Here is a 20,913-nt window from a genome sequence, read left to right as displayed (position 1 = left end):
ACCCCTAGGGGTCTTTACCGTGCGCAGAAATCTCGACAAACGGGCGTTTTCGCTTTTCGTTTTCATCAAATAAGCGGCTACCGCGGCGGGATCGAACCGTCGTGCCACCACAGCGGGTCCTTGATCAAAAGACTGGACGTGCTTATTGGCCATGTTCTAAAAGCTGTATAGACGTTTAAAGAAGTTGAAAAAGTGCTTCAGGGACCACTTAAGTGGCAGTAGCCTACACCTCATTGTAAGGCGGCATAGTGCTCAGAATTCACAAACCAAACGGCACGCAATCTATGCTAACGCCCTTGAAATTACGCGTAGATTAGGCGGGCGACCCAGCTGCTGAGGAGGCGAGAAAGTCCCCTCTTCATTATACTCCCCAAACAGAAAACACGAGTCGAGACATTTAAACACGACTCTTCTAGTTCGTGGCAAAGTGACATAATAGAAACGATCAGACTCAGGCTCGCACTGAGAATAGATTTGCGCCGCCGCGCATTCCGGCATCCCAGTCCTACGTCACGGGGTCCTTTCTCGATATCGGCTTAATGCGAATTTCGGCGCTTCCCTCGCATTCAGCGCTCCGACGTGCGCCAGCGCTCCAGTGCAATCTTGAAGAGCGCGCAACGTAGCGCGGGCGGCTGTCGCGGCGGCGGAGTTTAGGCGAAAGCAAAGAGCCGACGAAATGGCGCCGAGTGGGCGAAAAGCCGTCGGAGCGCGTTACTCCCGCCTGTTCGCTTGCGGTTTGCCCGCGCTGGCCGCTGTCGTCTTGAATAATTAATCAAGCGGGGATTTCAAACCCGCAGACAGGAGGCACGCAGTGTCTCCCTCTTTTAGCCCCGGGACGACAGGGTGTCTCGCTAGCGGCGCGCTGGACTCGCTCCCCAAACTTCTTCCGACCAGCATTCTAATGAACTTGTGCGCCGAGGGGGTGTCAGCGCGATTCTAGGTGGATTGCTTTTCGTGCTGATTGCCGTCCACGAGGCGGACGTCTTGCCGGCGAGGGGAGAGGAGGGAACTTTTCCCACATGCCCCCAGCCCTAGCCTCGACCGTAGCCGGGGCCCCAGATGCATAAAAGGCCCCCACATCAGCCTCCCCGGGGCCACAACTAGTAGAGGAGTGGGCTTCACTACATCGCGTCAGTGTAAGCTCCTGGGCACCGCAGTCTCAACTGCACTTCTGAAGGTAAGCGCGGCCATCGCCTGTTGTTCCCAGGTACTGCTGTGCGCTCATGCCCAAAGATGGCGTTTGACGGCATTGACGGCCCACTAAGGCTGTTGACATGCTCTCATATCGTCTGCGCATGTCTGCTTCGTTTGACAAACGCATCGGAAGATGTGCTATAGCTTGTCTTTGGTATGACTTATAATGTTGTGCGGAAAACCCGTCAAAAATTAGCCAAAGCGTTGGGACAAAGAAACCTAAATTGGACAGACCGTTTTGTATCTACCGAAGTTTAGGTTCCAAAAATAGGGAAACAGGAGAGTGGGCACGTTACTGCACGTACGCGTACACGTAATGAACGTATAATCGCTTATCTCTGCAAGTGTTTTTTTTTTTTTAACATGCACTTTTACTCTCTTCACGTGTCTTTCCTCCTTCTGCAGGTAGCCTCAGCTGTACCGGTAAGCAGCATAAGAGGTAGCATATAGAAATATTCGATGCCCGAGGGATTAAAATCACCATGTCTATGAACAAGGCCTCATCGCAAGTGCTTGTTTTTGTGCGTTTGCGCTCAAGGTTCTTGTCGTACCCACGTATCGTCTATTCTTCAAACGAGCCCAACAAAGACAGAAAGTAGAGTAACAGCTACGGCGCTTGTTGTGGCGCTTATTTTTCTGCGTGTCCGTTGCGCTGGTTCAAAGAATAAATGACGGCGAACTCACCCACCTTGTTATTAGAGTATTGCATATGGTGTTCGTGCGGTAGACTTGCGAATTGGGATAAAAATTGCATAGGTGTCGCATGGTCCCACGCTCTCAGTTCACGACAGCAGTTGCCCTCAAACCGCAACTAAACAACGAATCGACTGGATAAACACGAGTCATATGTTGCGGGCGTATAATTCTAAGCTTGTTTTTCTAGAGAAAGAGTACACAGAGAAGGGAACTTTACTTAAACTTGGTGTGTGAAAGGCGAACGAGACCAAACACTTTTGACTTTATGCAGCGCCAGCATAATTTGTGCACAGTATGCACCGCTGACGTCAATTTTGGGAACCAGGAGAAAACACTTTTCAGAAATTTATTGCGAGCAGAATCTTACGAAGCCTGGGAACTGATTTTTCGCAAGCTGTATTAGAGACATATATTGTGTCAGCTGTATCTATACTTCGAGCAAACCCGGTCTCAACGGTTCCTTCTCCAGGTTACGTTGTCGAGAAAGCCCTACCGTAGTTTGGATGCTCCCACTGCAACTTATCCATGGATTTTTTTTTAATGCGAAGCGTTCTCACTGTACCCTACCAAACTTGCCTCCTAAAGGGACACTAATGGTTGAATGGCCTTTTGTTTTAACGAAAAGACCATACGTGTCGTTGCTCTCTCGTATTTCGTTCGACGCCTAACGATGCATTGTTTCCTGGGAAATAAATAATTAAACTTGGTGCTTCCCTGTACCGTTGCCCTTCCATTTTAGGGAGGTTGAAGAACACGTCACTGTGTCCAGAGCAAGCCGAGGCCCAATTATAGACTTTACTCAATCGTGGCCATCTTTCTAAGTGCCTGCTCTCATTGGCTTTCTCTTTCATCGTAAAGATTGGAAGCCAATCATAAAGGGGTCGTTTTTTGACGTGATTTTAGCGTGTCGGCGCCCAGACAAAGTTAGTCATCAAGCCCCACCCTGTATAGGCGGGTCTTGATGACTCCGGCGAAGTTTTTCAAGCGAACGCTGTCACCTGTGAGCAGGTGTGGTAAATACTCCAACAACTGATCAGAAAAGCCGACGGCCGTCTCGTTTCAAGTCGATTGCGTTACTATTTGCTTTTGCCTGTAGAGGCATAAATGTGGGCTAGTTGGTTGCTGGAGCTATGAAACATCCTAAAACAGCGCGAAAGAGACGAGACGAAGAAGAGGACACCCAGGACTAGCGCTGCACACGCAGGACTAGCACGTCGAGGGCTTGTGGGCTCTCTTCTTTTTCTCGTCTCTTTCGCGCTGTTTTAAGATGTTTCATAGCTATATGATTTTTCCCCTGGCTGCGTCATATATGCGCGGTAGGAGCATATAAGTAGGTGCGCTAGGCTCTCGCTTTCACCTGCATAAGCATGCGTCTTTTGACTGCACGTGCTTGAACGCAAAGCGAAGCATTTGCTTTTGTCTTTTAAACAGCAAATGACCAGCAAAAGTCCTCGCCTACATTTATAGTACATTTACAGTCAAACCCGTTTATAGCGAATTGCAATATGCACCGCGATTAGTTCGATATATCCAATAGTTCGGTATAGCCAAACCCGCCTATAACGAACTTACTATTAGTTCGCAATCCGCGGGAGCCCCCCCCCCCCCCTTCCCCCCTCTCCTGCTCCCCAACTCAACCATCCCCGCATGCAGAAACGAACACAGTAAAGTAGCCATTACAATACCCAAAATATTCCATTTATTGCAAGTAATACAGCCGCTTTCCTCCTGAACTGCTCACTTTGCAAAAAAAAAAAAAAAACGGTGATTTTTCTTTTCACTTTCGTTGTGGTGCCTTCACCTACCATAGCATTCTCTACACGAAACATTGTTTGGACCGGTTCAAATCCGCGTCCTCCAAAATCTAAGAAGCATTGGCGGAGCACATCGACTGTCGAAAGCGCTTCATTATAAGCGTCGGACGGCTTTCACTCGCGACATCATCGGGAACGTTGGGGAGCTCTTTGCACAGTACACCGATGCAGCTCTCTTGGTCCGGACTCGCTGACTGCGCAGGTTCCGCCGTGAATCCCGCGCGCCGGAAACAGTTACGGAAAGTGTCGGGCGTCACGTCGCTCCATGCAAGGCGCAATGTCTCAGCCGCAACTCTTGCTCCGTGGTAGCGGCCAATCAACATCTCAATCCCCGCTCTGAGACCATACATTTCGGCGGCCATTCTAGGCGTGCCGAGTTCGATATATCGGATGTGAACTTCGTTATAAGGAATATGTTTCCCATGTATTTCCGTAACTGAAATATTTTTGTTCGATATAGAGCATAATTCGCTTTATCCGGGTTCGTTATAGCCGGGTTTGACTGTACATGTCCCTTCTGCCTTAGTGCTTGCTTCAAAAAAAAGTGCTCAGGCAAGCTCCACCAATCCCACGCTTCACTCTTTAAGACCTGTGACGTCACAAAGTGTAGTGCGGAAAAGTGTATTGATTGATTGATTGATTGATTGATTGATTGATTGATTGATTGATTGATTGATTGATTGGGAGGTTTAACGCGCTGACGCTACACAGGCGATGAAGCGCGCCGTAGTGAAGGGCTCCGGATTAATTTTGACCACCTGGGGATTTTTAACGTGTGCCGAAATCTGGAACACAGCGTTTATCTTTTCGCCTCATCAGGAAAGCGGCCGCCGCGGTCGGGAATCGAACCCACGTCCTTGCGCTCTGCTGCACAATGCCTCAGCCACTGAGCCACCGCGGCGGGTAAAAAAAAACAGTGTATTGGGTGGCGATACCTGTTTTTTAACTTTTGGAATTTTCTGCTTTCTGACTTTCTTAATGAGCAACTACTGCTGCTGCGAGTGGTATATTTCAATTCATGGCACACTAATCTACCACAGACCAACTTTTACACTTTAGTGTCCCTTTAAGCTATGAGCAACAGTGCTGAGTCGACCACTTGCAAGTATATATAGGTACACTTTTTAACAATTATACAAGTACTGATGACACGCTGCATACACATCGACATTATGTTGCGCAAAGGGAACGTTAAACAAATTTGAGGAAAAGCACAAGTGCACAACAAATGCTAACACCGTTCTTTCAATGAAAAATAAACATTTGATTGGTTGTCACGAGCATAAATTCAAATCACTGCATTTTAGTTAGAAAACTGTTCCAAAAAAAAAAGGCGAAATAACGGCACAAAAGAAAAAGAAGGATGCGACGTGCCTTACGCCGTAGCAGTGCCACGCACGAGCAAAAAAAAAAAAAAAAAGGGAATGGAGGCTTTCTCGCGACGCTCAGTAGCCGCACAGCTGGCGTCCCGGTGAAGTGTCCCACTCCAGGGCACTCGAACAACTAACTTTTCCACACAGCTTAACGCTGTCCACAGTGGTCAAGATGGATCAACACATTCTGTGCTTCCCGGTATTTGTAAGCTGTATCAAGTTTCAGACTCGCCAAAATTTTAAGGGAAACATCTTTCAGCTAGCAATCTCGGTTCGAAAGGCTTGCATATCTCACTTTATGACTTCATATATCATAAGCACCCTAGCGTTAGAAACGACACACGAATGGGTTAAAATCGCGGTTAGAAGGCGCGTTAGAAGCGACACCCACGTACACATGCACGCACGTACTAATTCTCTTAAGCCAAAGAATGCGCCGCATTCAAAAATGATAATCGGAAACTGACTGCAATTTTTTTCCTACTGTGGTGCGTGCCACTAAAAGGCTTTACTGCGTAATTCGTGTGAACATGATGAACAGGGAACAGGATCAACACAGTAGAATGGATAAACAGTAAAATCGATGAACAGTGAAATGGATGAACATCGAAGTGCCGTTGTCTGGTCGTGAAAGATGGTACACGCAGCCTTGGCTCCCCCAATGTAGTCGATTAGATGGGCGAACTGCGCTGGTGCAGTGCCCTTAGACAGGTTTGAAACTTGAGGAACTGGTCAGCGTCAGCGGAAAGCAGTGGGGCATTCTTCTTTTTTAATTTAATGCAAACGCACCGAAGAGGGCTAGAAGCTACATAAACGTTAATCTGTAGCAGAGGTGAAAGTTTTGTGGCCGTCCCTATTTCAATTCATCAAGGGTAGCCGTTTAGGGCGTAGGATGTGTTTCAATGCTTAAGCATTCTTTGCCGAGTATCCCACTGCAAACACCGGAAACCTCATGTCTGGGAAAAATGCATAATTGATCAAGTTAACATTTCGAACCGTTACGATGGTGCAAATGTTAATGATTGGTACATTCAAGACCGATACGAACTACAAAAAAAAAAATGCTGACACTATGCACTAGCAATGCCTTTGTATATAGCAGGGAAGCCGTCTTCAGACGAACTCTGTGCTCTGTATCCTGCTCCGTAGAGGCACCGAGGTTTTGTCTTATGAAGGTACACAAAAAAAAAGGCCCCGAGGCCTCCGTATTTTGACATAGGACTGCCCACATTGCCCCTAAAAATACCTTCCCCGCAATGCATTGGGTATAGTATTGAAGCGGACCCAAAAAATCTGGAAACGAACTTACCAAATCACGAAGGCTTGCCTAATCTAGCGACCTCGTGCGATTAAGTGACAAAGAAAGAAAAAAAAACACAAAGAAATATGCAGAACAATTGAAACAACAAGTTATAGAGAAAAATTGCAAATGAACTAACGAAATTACAAAACTCTAATCCTTCGCCATCACGGGATAAACTCAAAAAGAAGAAATATAAGGAAATAAAAGAGAGTCTGTGCAAATAGCTAAAAAAATTAAAGCGAGCGGGTTCCTTCAACACCCCCAAGGAAGAGCAATTGTGATAAAACCGGGAAGCAGGCAGTTCTCACAATTTGTGCGCACTGTTTTCTGCATTGCACGGGAATTGTGACGAGGAGCAGTTTCTTGAGCGCGCTGTGGCGTCGTCGTGTCTTGCCGCAGCCATGAGCCACGGCGTCGCTGCGTGTGGGGTGCTTCTGGTGTGCCTGGCGATGAGCGCCTACTGCCAGACGTTCCAGTACAGCCGCGGGTGGACCAACGGCAAGAGAAGGGACGGACCCATCGTGGCTGTTCCGGCCCGCGTCACAGCTGACCACCGCGTCGTGGACGAGCTCCTCTCGAAATTCGTGAGTGCTGCGTAGCAGAAAAAAACTGCGGTTGATTCCTCTGTCATAGGAATCAGTAAAACACGAAAGTGAAATGTGCAGCAAAATGTGCAGCCGAGCATGGTTTGCGGGATGGCGGCTGCCTTGTGGGTGTGCTTGGCGAGCGATGTCCTGCTGGCGGGTCGCTTCGGCAAAGGTGTACTGGCGTCATTCCCGTGACGGATATGATGTCAGTGAAATCTTGGTGTATTCCGGCACAAAATACTTTCGTGATAAAATATAAAGCACGAAAAAGAACAACCCGAAGTATAACGTACTCTTTACTGTTGAAGGTTGCTTCCTCTCAAGAAGACCCTGTTTGCAGGGGTGCACCCTTTACAGGCCGCTTGCTTCGTTGTACTGGCGTTGGCGTCACTTACGTGATGGATATGACGCCACCGGAATCTTTGTGTATCCGGGAATAAAACACTTTCGTGTTAAAAAGGGCAGGGGAAACAGAAATTAGCCCAGCTTCACTGACTTAACGTCGCGAACACTGACGCTAACAGAGACACTGCCTGGCGTTCGATAATCGCAAGGCTAAGCTTCATAGAACTCCTCAAAGGAAGCACAGTAAAGCACTTCTCTGGGCTAGTTGGTTCGTTAAAGACTTCGGTTAGATTATTGCGCCGCTTAGGCTTACGATACATGGACGAAGAAACACAACACGAAAGTGAAAGCGTAAACTAGCCACTGTTTATTCTTTAGAATGCATCCATCGGCTGCGCATGATCGAAAGAGAAGAAACAAACACTAAAAAAAGTGAGGGTGAGAGGGGGGGGGGGGGCGGGAAAAAATTAGTGTCCTTCCACTGTGTGAAAACGAATGACCTGCGAAGCTGCACGCCCTCCACGGAGTGCACGAAAGCGAACGCGTTTGTTTGTAATTTACGACTGAGCATACTTCTTAGCCAATTACCTGAATGAAATTTGGAAGGACCCGAGCTTCAGTCTCGCGGACAAACAGCGAGCTGTCTGTTTCACTCTCACTAAGTAGGCATCTTACTGTTTGTGTAACACACCAACGCAATCCGCTCTTCCACTGAAGACACTGGACCGGTCGCATTGGGCTGTTTGACGGCCACGTTTAAACCTCACGCCAACATAACGGATATGTCATCAGTAAGGGCATGAAACCTTTAGCTGCACGTGCCCCTCGCCCTCCCTCCTCTCCCAACCCGTGCACGCATAAACCACGAGCGGGTGCTAAGAAGTGAAAGAGACTGTCGAACATGTCGCTGTGAAGTCCCTTGAAGCTGAACAAATGATATTGGCCCACGTCGGCGTTCCAAGCGGGCCAGTTGCTGTTCATCCGTGAGGGTATCGCAGCTATAGGACCAGCTGGAATTTGAGGCGGCAGCGGCGGCGGCAGCGGCTTTCCGTTGTTTTCACACTTATTCACGCTTTTGTTCGGGCTGACGCACCTTCAGTTTCCGCTTTTCTTCCTCCAAGAGAAAGACATGCGTCCCTCCCATAACGAGTTAACACCTCGAAGGCCGCGACCTTTATTCTAGCGGACACACACGTGGGTGTCCCTTTCGCTTCCCAGTTTTAGGCATCTTATCGTCTGTGTAGCACACCAACCGAGACCCATAGAGCTCGATTGTGGAGGGCAGCTGACCGGATGCATGAGACTCCGACGCTTAAATATCCCACCACTACAACGGGCATGTCATCGGTAGTGACATTAAGCCCTGCTGTGCGGGCATTCCCCCTCCCTCCACCCCTCAACCCGTGCGCGCCTAAACCGGCAGGCGGGGTTGGGCGCATAATTAGGCGCGAAATACACCTGCGAAGGGAGAGGGCAAATACTTTATGCGCGGCCAGACTAAGATCTATTATTATTCTGCCGCCAGAAGGACTATGACCAGCTGGTCAACGAGGGCCGCCGACTCGAAAATGTCGCTCGGAATTTAGGTTTTCAACATAAAGAAGAATTATGTGCTCACGCCGGCGTTCCATCGGGGCAAGTTGCTTTCAACGAGCAGGGACCCGCAGCTAGTGAGCGAGGTGGAATTTGAGGCGGCAACTGCCACGGCTACATTCTGGGCGGTGGCGTTGGCGGCGGCTTTCGGGCGTTTTACACCCATTCGCGCTGCTGTTGATTCTCCACAATAATCTGATAACGGCGCTACGGTCGCTGTCAGCAGACTGCATAACTTGTGACAGAGGCACCGGTGGTGGCGGGGGGAATAACCGCTGTGATAGCCATTGTGAAAGAAGGGTCGGCGGTGACGGGGAGGAGCCCCGGAGCGGCACCGAGTAAATCGACTTCAACGGAACAAAAACGAGGGGGGGGGGGGGTGAAGTGGTGGTGGTGTGGGGGATATATATATATATATATATATATATATATATATATATATATATATATGTACTGCTTGGCAGTAAAAAGAAACAACAGAGCACAGCAATTTTATTGATTTTATTGATTGATTGTAGGTTTAACGCGCCGACGCAACGCAGGTGATGAGGCGCGCCGTAGTGGAGGGCTCCGGATTAATTTTGACCACCTGGGGATCTTCAACGTGCGCCGAAATCTCGTACACACGGGCGTTTTTGCGTTTCGCCTCTATCAGAAAAGCGGCCGCCGCGGCCGGGAATCGAACCCGCGACCTCGTGCTCAGCAGCGCAAGCCTTAGCCCCTGAGCCACCGCGGCGGGTCACGCAGTTTTAACTCTGAACTTTTCAAATAAAATGCGCAGCGGCCTAATCTTCAGAATGCTCTGGGCGCGCGCATTTACATGGTCCAAGGTGTGTCTTTTAAAAGGCAATTTCGCAAGAACTTATAAAGACAAGGACGGCGTGCACATTCTCCGAATGCGCCTGATCCCATTCAATAGGACTCCGCAATTTCCCCCTTCTGCTGCTTGGGTAATCTGAACAGAACCTCAGTCTGCTCCAATGATGCCTTGCTTCCACACACTTTGCAGCATGCGCGGCCAAGCTTCCAGGTCCGCTGGTCTGCTCACAAGCGTAGCGGTGAGCCTGGTGTTTCAGCACCTGCCTGTCTGTCCGATGTAGCCTCTTTTGCGGTTCAAGGGGATGCGGTAAACAACGCCGACAGAGCATTCAACCAATTCAACGACAGAGCCAGCAGATCGGTTCCAGTTCGCGTCGATTTATTTTGGCCGCGTTCCACTGCTCGCGTCGTCTACTGGAACCATTTGTTACTTTTGAATTTGGAACGCTGCCACGAGGGGGCGCCGCAAGCGCTTTTTGTTTTTTCAAGGCGCATATTTTTATTGCTATCGCAAAAATTAAGCAGCCGTGTATTCTCAATTAAAACAACAATGCCAATCTCACTTATGTATTGATGTCTTGCCTCAAATATGCTTAACGTTTTCTTTTTGCTCAACAATGTTGGCAAGTATAAGAATTGCCTCCAGATTAAGTAGTTTAGAAAAGCTTTGCCCATACGCGTCTCGTTCAAGCATTCTTTTAACTTGCTGCATGTGTGCTCCGTGCTTACTCTCCTCCTCACTAGGCTATGCCCTCTCCAGATCGCTGCGGCCGCGTTAACACAGTTCGTCCCATGAAAGCCTCGGCCAAGAATTTCGTGGCGGTTATCCCTTTGAAGGACACGCGGACACTTTTGTTTTTCCTGTACTGATGTTAAAAATGGCGAATATTAATAACTAATCTGCTCAAAATACACATCCAAGTGATAAGACGTATAAGTCGCGTTTTGATCTTGCAAGTGGTGCCTATTTTTAACAAATCTACTCAAGGTTCATATATAGGAACGAAAAAAAAGACGTAATGCACGAGGCCTAGGTGTGTTGCCCTGCGTCAAGAAAGTCTGCGCTGTGTACGTGTTATTTATCTCTCCTCGCAGGCACCGAAGGATCGGATCATTCTGGAGAGGCTAGGCCACATGCTGAGGGCTGCTCTCGACCGCAATGAGGAAGAGCAGGAATGTACGTGTGCCTCCCGCATTTCTCTCAAGTAACTCACCGACGCGGGCTTATAAAAGTCGCCGTTTGGTGTTTTTTCAGAGGATGAGTGATTCATCTATTGATCGCACAGCCCTACGTAAAGAAAGACAGCTGATAAATGAAGGAACGCGCATATAATCTTGGCAGTCGTGCTGCTGCTCCCGGCGGATCTTGGGAAGTGTAGTTTTTGTGTAATCTATGCGGGAACACTGGAAGATACTAATCACCTTTCACATGCATACAGTTACAGATGGTCGCTGTTGCAAAAAAGAAAAAAATAATTATGATGCCAGGTAGCAGCTGTGCTTTGACGGTGCCTGGAACCGGAACTGGTAGAAAGAGAGCTCGCAGAGCGAGGCTTATCACAAGTGGTTGGTGGTATCGTCACCTTGAAACATGCCCGTTTCGGTGTTGATCTCTCGGTGCCCTCCTTGTCGCGCAGCTTGTCTTTCACCGGCGTTGCCCGCACCATTCTGTAGGCTCAGCCGGCTGCGTCAAAAAAGAAAAAACAGGTTGCAGTGCTTAACGCACTGCAACCAAACAGTTAAAAGGTTTCGAAGCAGGTCTCGAACATGGCAAACAAGCTCCCTCAATAGTGAAATTGTGTACCAGTGGACATCTGAGCATATCGCTTTTCGCAAACTACAGAAAACTCGCAATTACGCTGAAACGTTTGCCACCTCTTTCCTGTGCTTATTTTGAATCCCAGCCATCTTTTGCCGCGCTTTATCACCGTGTTTACGTGGCACAAAAAAGTGATCCCAGTTATTTGTCGTCTTTTTTTTTTTGCTCACTTCCGTAACGCGCAGGCGTCACCCTTATGCTGTGCGCTCTGTGTCAATGGTGACACTTTACTTCCCGTGGATTAGTATTGTCTGAATATTGTACAGTCACGGATAAGTGAAATGAGAACACCAAAATATGAACCAGGACACGCGAAATTAAAGAATATAGATTGTGGATATAAAATAACGGCTCGCTAATGGCATTTAGAAAGCCACGTTTGCAATATTTGCTACGGTAATAAATCCACTTGACAATTTCACTTCCATGAAAAAAAATTGCTCTATTTGTGTGTTCTGCTTTATATTTTCATGTTTGCGTTTTATTTGTCCATCACTCTACGTGTCCGAAGAATTATTCTTATGAGATGCTCTGCCTAAATTTGTCGAACGCTAGGCCGTGATGACCACCACTCGCGAACGCACGCTTAGCCGCTATAGTGTTCGCCTGTTTTTATAGTTTTTAAGCGTTTCTTATCTTGCCCTTTGTCGCAAGACCATGAAAACACCCCGTGACAAGCACCCTTGCAAGGATGTAATGCAAGCGCGAGGCATTTTTGACTGAAAAGAATTGCTAGCTTTTACCCCTGAGACATCCACAGATGATGATTCCAGCATCCTTACTGGAAAGAAATTATGTAGTGGAGTGGTGCGCGAACGTATTTTTCGATCTAATGCTTAAGTTTGCTTCACCGCCACAAAACCGTTTCTGCTGTGGTGCACCCTTTACAGGAAAGTCTGCGATGGATGGCTCGGCGAAATGTTATGTTCATACTACCGACGCCACTGCCATACTGTGTGTAAGCTGCACCCGTGAGAAACAGCGTTTCTCGTAATTCAGTTGTCTAAGACGTCAGATGACGTCATTCTTTAAGATATTGCGACACTTGCGACAGCACTATGAACAGGGTGTAAGAGGCTAGAACATTGGGATAACCAGGATTTTCTTGGGGAGGAGGTGGGAGGGGGAGGAAAGATGAAAGGAGCAAGAAAACAATTGTTGTGACAGTTGTTCTTTTTCTTCAGGGGGGTTGAAAATGGTTGGGTGGCGTGCTGAGATCATACGGCGAAGCCGCGTAAGCTTGGTGCATAGCTTGCAACAGAGTTATGGTTATCTGTAATGGTTATTTGGTGATAGGTAGAGTCAGTGGCCTGATCAGTCTTCGCAGCACCCCCCCCCCCCCCTCGGTAATTTCGGAAGGGAGGAATGCGACCCCCAGAGTACGCAAGTGAGCTAGATAGTCCTCATAGCCCGCCAGCTAGCCAGCTAAATACAGCAAGATGAGGTATTCAAAGAATGATCCGCATGAAGCGTTCTGCCTCAATTGGTCGTAGGCTAGACCGCGATGACCACCACTCGCGAACGCCTGCTCCGATAATAATATAACTTTTTGCAGGCACAACAGATGGCACCACCATTCCTGAGGAGCTTTTGTGAAACGTCTCAGGAAGGAAGGCGAAAATTTGTACAAAGTCATGTACAAGACAAGGCCGGTGGCCTTCTTCAGCCAGCGCGCCGTAGCATCCACATAGTTACAAATTGGTTGACACCAGGCGCGTAGCCAGGATTTTTGTTCGGGGGGGGCTAAGGTTCTTCTCGACCCCCCCCCCCCCTCCCCCCACCCACCGAAAGAAAAAAAAAGCGCGGCAGTTTGCAAGCGCCCTTAAAGGCTATGAAGATAAAATACATGTTAGGTTCATTAAAAAGACTGTCATGTCCCAATAACAACGATGCCAGTTCTATCTCAAACTAATCAAAGGAATAATCGACATAATAAATTAAACATTGGGCGTTCTGCTGCTGAGCATGAGGACGCGGTTTCGATTCCCGGCCGCGGCGGCCGCTTTTCTGATGGAGGCGAAAAGCAAAAATGCCCGTATGTACAAGATTTCAGCGCACGTTAAAGATCCCCAGGTGGTGAAAATTAATCATGAGCCCCTCCACTACGGCGCGTTAAACTCTACAATCCATCAATCAGTCAATCAAACATTTGAAGCAGTGGCGAATCCCCGCCCACTTCCCGGCGGCGATTTCACTATGACATCACCGGATCTTGTATGTACGATTGGCCCAACGACCTAAGTCACCGCCAAGGAACATGATTGCGCGATTGTAGAGGGGCCTCCATTGACCTTATCATTTGAATTCTAACGTGCGCAGTTAACGCACTCATAACTACGTTTTAGTGCTGGCCTATATTACTTCACTGCAGCGCACAATTTGAAAATTTATGACATTTGTTGCATTGCTTCGGTTGAAAAAAACGTCTGTGATTGGAATGGAGCTGTGCGAGTTACCAAAGGCTAGTGCTATTAAAGTGAACTAGGTTGTATTTTGTCTTCAAATAGGCCCTTTAAGGTTCTATCATGATATTGGTAATTGTGATTGTATTTGTGCCAGGTGAAGTTGTAAACTGGGCGAAAATCCGCAGACCGCGTGGTGCAAATCTGCGCCCGTGATACGGGACGTACATTGCACGCACGGGCACATTGTGCAGGCATTGCACTAAATGGTCACAGTTTCACGTGATTACTTGCTTTATTTCAACATGTGCAGTATGGTGTCTGTGACATCCGCAATAAAATTGCGTAGGCCGTAAAACCGAGATCTTTTTATTTAGTTGATGTTTAAATGCAGAAATTGTTTTGCTTATAAGCCTTCTGCGCCCGTACAGAATCTTCCAGTGTAAGGCCAATGAGGCAACGTTTGTGCAGAATACACCGAGTCTATGCACTTACGTTATATGTAGCGCAGGTTTTATCTTCAGAAAAAAGTGACAGGCTATGAATTATGCATACAAGAAGCGTTACACAGACATCACGCGCGAGAACTGCGCTGTTAACGGCAAAAATTACACGAACACGGTAGGATTAGCCCTCACGCAAAGCGGAATAATTCAGCCATCGGTACTGTCAAGCCATGTCAGTTGAAATTTCGGCTTCTGTTTTGATTCTGTGACGCAGTCCACCTCATAGCTTCTAAGGACGCCAGGAAGATATGAGAAGCTGGTGCTTTGTAACATCGCCAATATGGTTAACGTTTCGGTACGCCCAAATGTCGACTCTGCTGTAAAAAGTTCGGACTTGGTGTTCTGAAATACTTGCATTATTCTCTGTCAAGTTTTCAATGCTTCGTGCGTAAATGTCCTACAGGCTGCCTGGAGGAGTGTACTATGCAGTAACTTTTGTGGGGCAGCAATCCCGTTTAGGTGTAAGTACCACTCCTGGATGAGGTAGAGCAAATCAATGCAAAGTTACCTATTCAATGCAATAAAGAACTTTAAATTTATCAAGACAAATAACGCAAAGACGGCGTTGTTTGACCATACTCTTGCGGTTAGGCATGCAAGTTGAGCAAAACCTTGCTGCATTTGGAATTTTGTCGTGAGATCTCAGGAAAGAATTATAATGAGGTCCTACCATTCTGGCTTCAAACATTAATGAAAGGACATACTGTTTAGTGCACGCGTGTGCTGCCATCGTTTAGCCGAGCACACACTGGTGGTTTTAAAAGTAAACGATAAAACAGCATTGGAGGACGCACAGGAATTTTGCTGTTTTCGTTAGCGACTCGGGAAATGGAAATATATTATTATGTTGGGACGCTCCTTGGTCCACCAGAAAACCGGGTGCAGTGGGAAGCTGCACATGACCTTCAGGCTTGGGTCGATGCTCGACACGAGTCAGCATTTTGTTGCCCGCAGCACCAAGAAAACATGCGTAATGGCATGGCCCCGCGTACATAAATGCCACAGACTACCGTATTTCAGCATGAAACGGTCAGTAATGGTACAGTTAAGGTGGTACAGCGACCGTGATGTTCAAATTGAAGCATGGTTTCAGACCACGGCACAACACATTAGCGAAAAATTGCAAAGTTGTTTGCAGTGATAATTCCTCGGTCATTTCGGTTACTTAAGTAATGCTCGAAATTTGCTTCATGCGATATTTTAGGACGTATAACAGTAGTGGAACCAGGCAAAATCACTTCAGCGCGCACCCGTATGTGGGGCGGGGGGGCGGAAGTGTACTGGTGTTCGTGAGAGGGCCTGTGGTCTGTAGCCTGTTTTTTTTTTTTTTTTTTAGATACGACATTCGTTCATTATGCCAAATCGATTGAGCATTGAAAAAACGATACTCTTGAGCCCACAAAACTTCAAAAAAGGCCAGAAAGAGCTGAAGGAATATTCTACTAGAAAGGCACGTTGGTTTCTTCGCCACCAGTATGAAGGTCCTTCACTTGCGCACACTGCTATGATGATTTTAAAATTGGGTGTAGCAGTGAATGCGCGTCGGTATGAAATGCAGCAACAAAAGTTCCGATAACGGGCACTCCATGCGACAGCGGCTACCTCACATTGAGTTGCGTGAATGTAGATGAAGCAAACTACTAAAGCTGCAGCGAACACACATATATTTTTAACTCTTCATGCACTTCATGGACAGCGGTAACTCTTAATGAACTGAACGCTGTCCCGTTACGCTTTGAGTAACCCTCATCAACTTTGTGCATCATAGAATAGTTAATCATTTATATGAGTAGAATTTACGTTTTCCCTCTTTCAAAGGTACCTACCCGGTTCTTAGCTGGCGCTCCTTCAACAACCAATTCAAACGCAAAAATTGCATTAGAAATAAAAGGATATAATTTTTTTTGGCTCGCAAGTGACGTCATGTAAATTTTAGGAAGCAATTGTTTAAATATTAAAATATACAGTGATCACGCAAGCATAAATCAGGGGTCAAGGGAAGAAAATGACTTACAATTGCGGCCTCTTTTCTGTATTGCATGGCACTTCGAGTGTGAGCTTCCCAAAGCCAGGGCGCTTCTGCCCTTGCACCGTTCTCTCATGTCGGCGTTGTTGTGACTCAGGCCCCTGAATATACACAGCTCTGGGCAGCCGCCGCCCAGGCAAAAAGCGGCCGTGGACGCAATGGAGGGGCTTTAGTTGTGACCGAGGTCGAAGATGGCCATCGGGTATTGGTTACTGTCGCGACCGCCGTCTGCCCGCGGTAGGGCTGGTGACTGTGGCGCCTTCGCGCTTACAATAAAACCGCGCCGGATTCGCCGAACCAATGCGATACGCTGCTGCCGCATTCATGTAAACCCGCTTTGGGGGCAGCGCGCCCTTTTTGTCAAGTGGGTGTTCCCCAGTTTCCTATGTTAGCGAAAAATACCGCCGAACGAATCTGCCTAATCGCGGGGGAGAAGATGTCTGTCTGGAACACGGCTTTCAGGAGAGGACATGCAGTGCGCGCAAGCTGAGACCATACAATTATCCCACGCCAACATCCTCCCGGGCTCCACAGAAACGTGAAAAAGAATGAAGGTGTGACGTGCAGAAGAGGGGCATACTTTGCTGTGCGCCTCACCCACAAAGGCCCTCTGCCCCCCCCCCCCCCCCCCCCCCATCCCCTTCCCCTTCCCCGACAGTCATCCAGCTAAAGTATACGTTTCGCCCAATACGCAGAACCATCGTCTTCTTCAGAACCACCACCACTTACACACTTACACTTGGTTCTGCTTACGCATACAAAGATCGTATTTTCCCTTTCGGGTGCCAGTCTTCACCCATCAATGACCGCCGGTCCCTCTTTTTTTGCGCACTCCATGTTTCCCCGGCCATACCGTGACGAGTCAATCTACTCTGCTGAGAACGACTCAGCCGGGCAATTATTCTCTGTGTGGCGACATGCCACACACAAAGGGACACAACGCACGCCTTTGGCGTCCCGTGGGCTTAGCTTACCCGAAGGCGCCATCGCTTTTGGAGCTGCACCCTTCCGCATTTATCCTGACCTGGGCGCTTCGTTTTGTGTAAGCACCAATGCGTCAGGACAGACATTCAGTCGTGAATGTTTTTAATAGTAGCACATCCGAAGGTATGCCCCTTTGTTCACAGGCGACGTACCAGGCATAACAGGCAGCACTGCGCCGGCCGGAAAAATTTCGGGGGGGGCTTGAGCCCGGTTAGCCCCCCCCTGGCTACGCCACTGGTTGACACGGGAGAGATGGGAAGAAACAAGCTGTTTTGATACGTGATTGCTGTGATAGCTCCGTTAATGCGTATCGAATTAAAAATATTCTTGCTAGAGGAGATTACGAAGTGTGCTGTGTACGAGACTGTATGTGCCCAATAGTATCGGTGCTGGGGAAAATGGCTGTGACACGCCCTTCACAGCGGGGCAGTGGAGACATGGCGGCAGCCTGTAATTGGTCCTGCGACTTTGTTGCCGGCACCACTCAGTCACATCAACAGGCCCTGGAGACTGTCTTAGCGTTCCGTTAGTCTGTCTGCTCTGATTCTGAGCACCTGTCAAGGGCCACAATCAATGCGCTTGCGTTTCAGGGATGGGAATCTGTAAACAAACTGAAACTGTACAAACAGAGCTCCTGCATCTGCCTTGATGGCTTCGTGGCCGACGCGCTCCGATGCTGGGCACGAGGTCTTGGGTATGATTCTCGAACACGGCGCACGTTGCTTCCGATGGAGGAGTAACAAAAAACACCAATATACGTGACATTGAGAGCACTGCTGTGAAGGATTTGCAGGGAGTGTAAATGAATACCGATTTCGTCCGTTATGGCAATGGCTTGTGTATCTTTGGCACGTCAAACAAGAATTAAGTTATGAGTTCCGCAGGCTGCTCGTTGCTTTAAACAGCGTACTTTTGTTCACATGACATAAATGATGACAAAAATAAATAATTGAACAGCGAATAGCGGGCTTATGACCATCTCTGGCTGTGACTAGGACTTGAAAGTTGCTTAAGTATCGTAATAGCGGGGCCCCATTGTGTGCTAGTTCGTGCGCATTTTGCATAGCTGCTTTCTTAGAAAATGTTGCAGCTTTTACAAATTGCGGGTGACGACATTAGATGTGAACACGCTCGCTATGCTGCCGAAAATATAACCGACTTGTTTTTCTTCACTCCGTATTTCGCCGCGCTTCTTCCTTTTCCCAGCTCCACCTTCGAACTTCAGTTACGTTTCCCCCAGACCAGACCACTCCCGTAAAATCGAACTAATTTTTGCAAGAACAAATAAATACCAGAATTCACCTCTTGTCCTGAGCATTACAAAGTGGAACACGTTGCCCGAACACATAGTATCTTCAACAAATTTGCCATCTTTTGAAACGGCGCTATTATCACATCAAAAAATGAGTACCTTGCGCTAATAGATGGAACTTGACTTTGCCAATTTCAAGTCCAGTGTTGTATGTTCCTTTATTGCTTTGTCTATGTTGGAACTGTAAATTGCCAAAACAAGTGTTGATTGCTCAAGTGCTGCCTTGCCTCTGTTAAAACACATTTTGTGTCCATTGTTAGGCTGATGGCAACTCTCTAATGCGAAAATTGTAATGCTTGCATTGTAGAGGTAAATCTTGTATGTTGTTGTTTGTATATACTAATCCTATGTATATCATCCGTTCAAGTTTTGCTTTTCTGATCCCCCTAGCTCTGTAATGCCTTTTAGGGCATCAAAATAAATAAATAAATAAATAAATAAATAAATAAATAAATAAATAAATAAATAAATAAATGAATAAATGAATAAATAAATAAATAAATAAATAAATAAATAAATAAATAAATAAATAAATAAATAAATAAATCTTTGCGTAGAGACTTCCTTGGGGGTACGGATCAACCAACACACCAGAAAAAACGTACTATGCGAGAACACCTAATGCAACATTTAAGGCGTATAATGCAGTGCCTAATTTAAGGCTCGTGTGCTGTCGACTGCTGGGGCATACAGTGCATTTTATTCTCTTCAGAACGAAGCGCGAACGAAAAACAATGGGAGCCGGAACGCAAAACTGAGGTTTTCGAGGCCCGGGGAAGGTAACTTCTATCGCTCTGGCGTTTTCATAAAGCTAATTAGTGCGACGCTTATTACCGCTGCAGTGCAACAAATCGAATACATCTGTGTGCTTGACACCTCATTCGTATGTATATTCACGGAGTACTATTAATAATAGTGATGAATAAAATAGGTTGGTCGTACTTTTAACAAATGTGCGTGACACGTGCCCCGATGACTATTGACAGATACGGAGGGACCTCGACGGCGGCGACAAAGCAACGAAACGCCTTGGACGGTGCAACAATGTCGCTATATGGCAGTGGGGAAAATGTAGCCCTATTTTCCCTCTGAAAATCTGCCTTTTCTGCCATGTCGCTGTCCCTTTCTTTCAGTCATGCTCCTTGATGAACACGTCCAATAGTACAGCATTATTGAACAATATTAACTAGAGTTTGTTAATTAAGAGCCACTTACTAGTGCCCACTAAGTCTCCTTAACTTATTCCTTCATAAACTTTCTGCACATCGACGGGATTCCGTTTTTCTTTCTTCTTGCAGACTGAGGACGGCCGACTGGAAGGTTCAAGTGAAGATAAAGGAAAAGGGATACCAGCTTTGTATCACGGTGAACGTGGTCGCCTGCTGTCACCTCGCCTGTAAAAATTTTGAGGCAAAATAAATGGCTACCAACTGGAAAAGGCAGCCTCAAATGGCTAATCTCTTTTTTGCTAAATGTAAATTATCACGTGAAATTTTAATTACAAGTCGATTGCTGGAGTGCGTCTCCGTGTTTAACACTGCCCGGGTCTCGCTTGATTCATCAAGGGCTCTCACCGGGAAATGGCGGATCTCTCAAAGTAACACCGTCAGCTGTGGGCTCGCCGGGGCCTCGAATCCCGCAGGGATGTCGCCATGGATGACGTCGGCCTAAAACCTCGGCCGTTCTTAAAGGCTAGCACAACTCAGGACTTGGATGATGGAAGTTGCACCGGGTGATTCGCTTGGCATAGATTTCGCGCACACGCCGACCGGTGCGCTGAGGGCACGGCTAGGTCAGCTGGTATACCCCCCAGGTAACCGATAATTGCGCCACTAGCGCCAATTTGTCCCCTGGTGCTTGGTAGGCCAAATTGTCCAACTAAAAAACAAAAAAAAAATCATAGATGCTGCTATGGCAACGCTTTCGTTGATGCGCGAGGAGGAAACGCCGGGCCGCTTATCGTCTGCTATGGTCTGAACGAGCGCGCCTGTCTTTGTGTGCCGCAAGCGTGAACAAACACCGATTGCATTTTGCTTTTCAGATACGTTTGCTGCTGCACATCTTGTTTTCGACAGCTTCCAGTTGCTAATTTGCTTGTACTCTCAGCACGTGCAGAAAAAATTTGTTTGGATATATTTCT

General features: G+C 47.3%; 1 protein-coding gene across 1 annotated transcript; it reads left to right on the top strand.

Moving 5' to 3' along the window:
• Window positions 1–643: 643 nt before the first annotated feature.
• On the top strand, window positions 644–20,208 carry LOC144155726 (uncharacterized). The gene is made up of 4 exons (XM_077687339.1): window positions 644–1,177; window positions 6,780–6,964; window positions 10,820–10,901; window positions 20,072–20,208. The coding sequence occupies exons 2-4, from the start codon at window positions 6,782–6,784 to the stop codon at window positions 20,074–20,076; spliced, it is 270 nt and encodes an 89-aa protein (XP_077543465.1). The 5' UTR covers window positions 644–1,177; window positions 6,780–6,781; the 3' UTR covers window positions 20,077–20,208.
• Window positions 20,209–20,913: the final 705 nt, after the last annotated feature.

The sequence above is a fragment of the Haemaphysalis longicornis genome, unplaced genomic scaffold, assembly GCF_048455015.1.
Source record: "Haemaphysalis longicornis isolate Haplotype H1 unplaced genomic scaffold, Haemaphysalis longicornis Haplotype H1 scaffold_1, whole genome shotgun sequence".
Lineage (NCBI taxonomy): Eukaryota > Metazoa > Arthropoda > Arachnida > Ixodida > Ixodidae > Haemaphysalis > Haemaphysalis longicornis.
The sequence above is the reverse complement of the archived record's forward strand: the minus strand, read 5'-3'. Positions and strand labels throughout refer to the sequence as shown.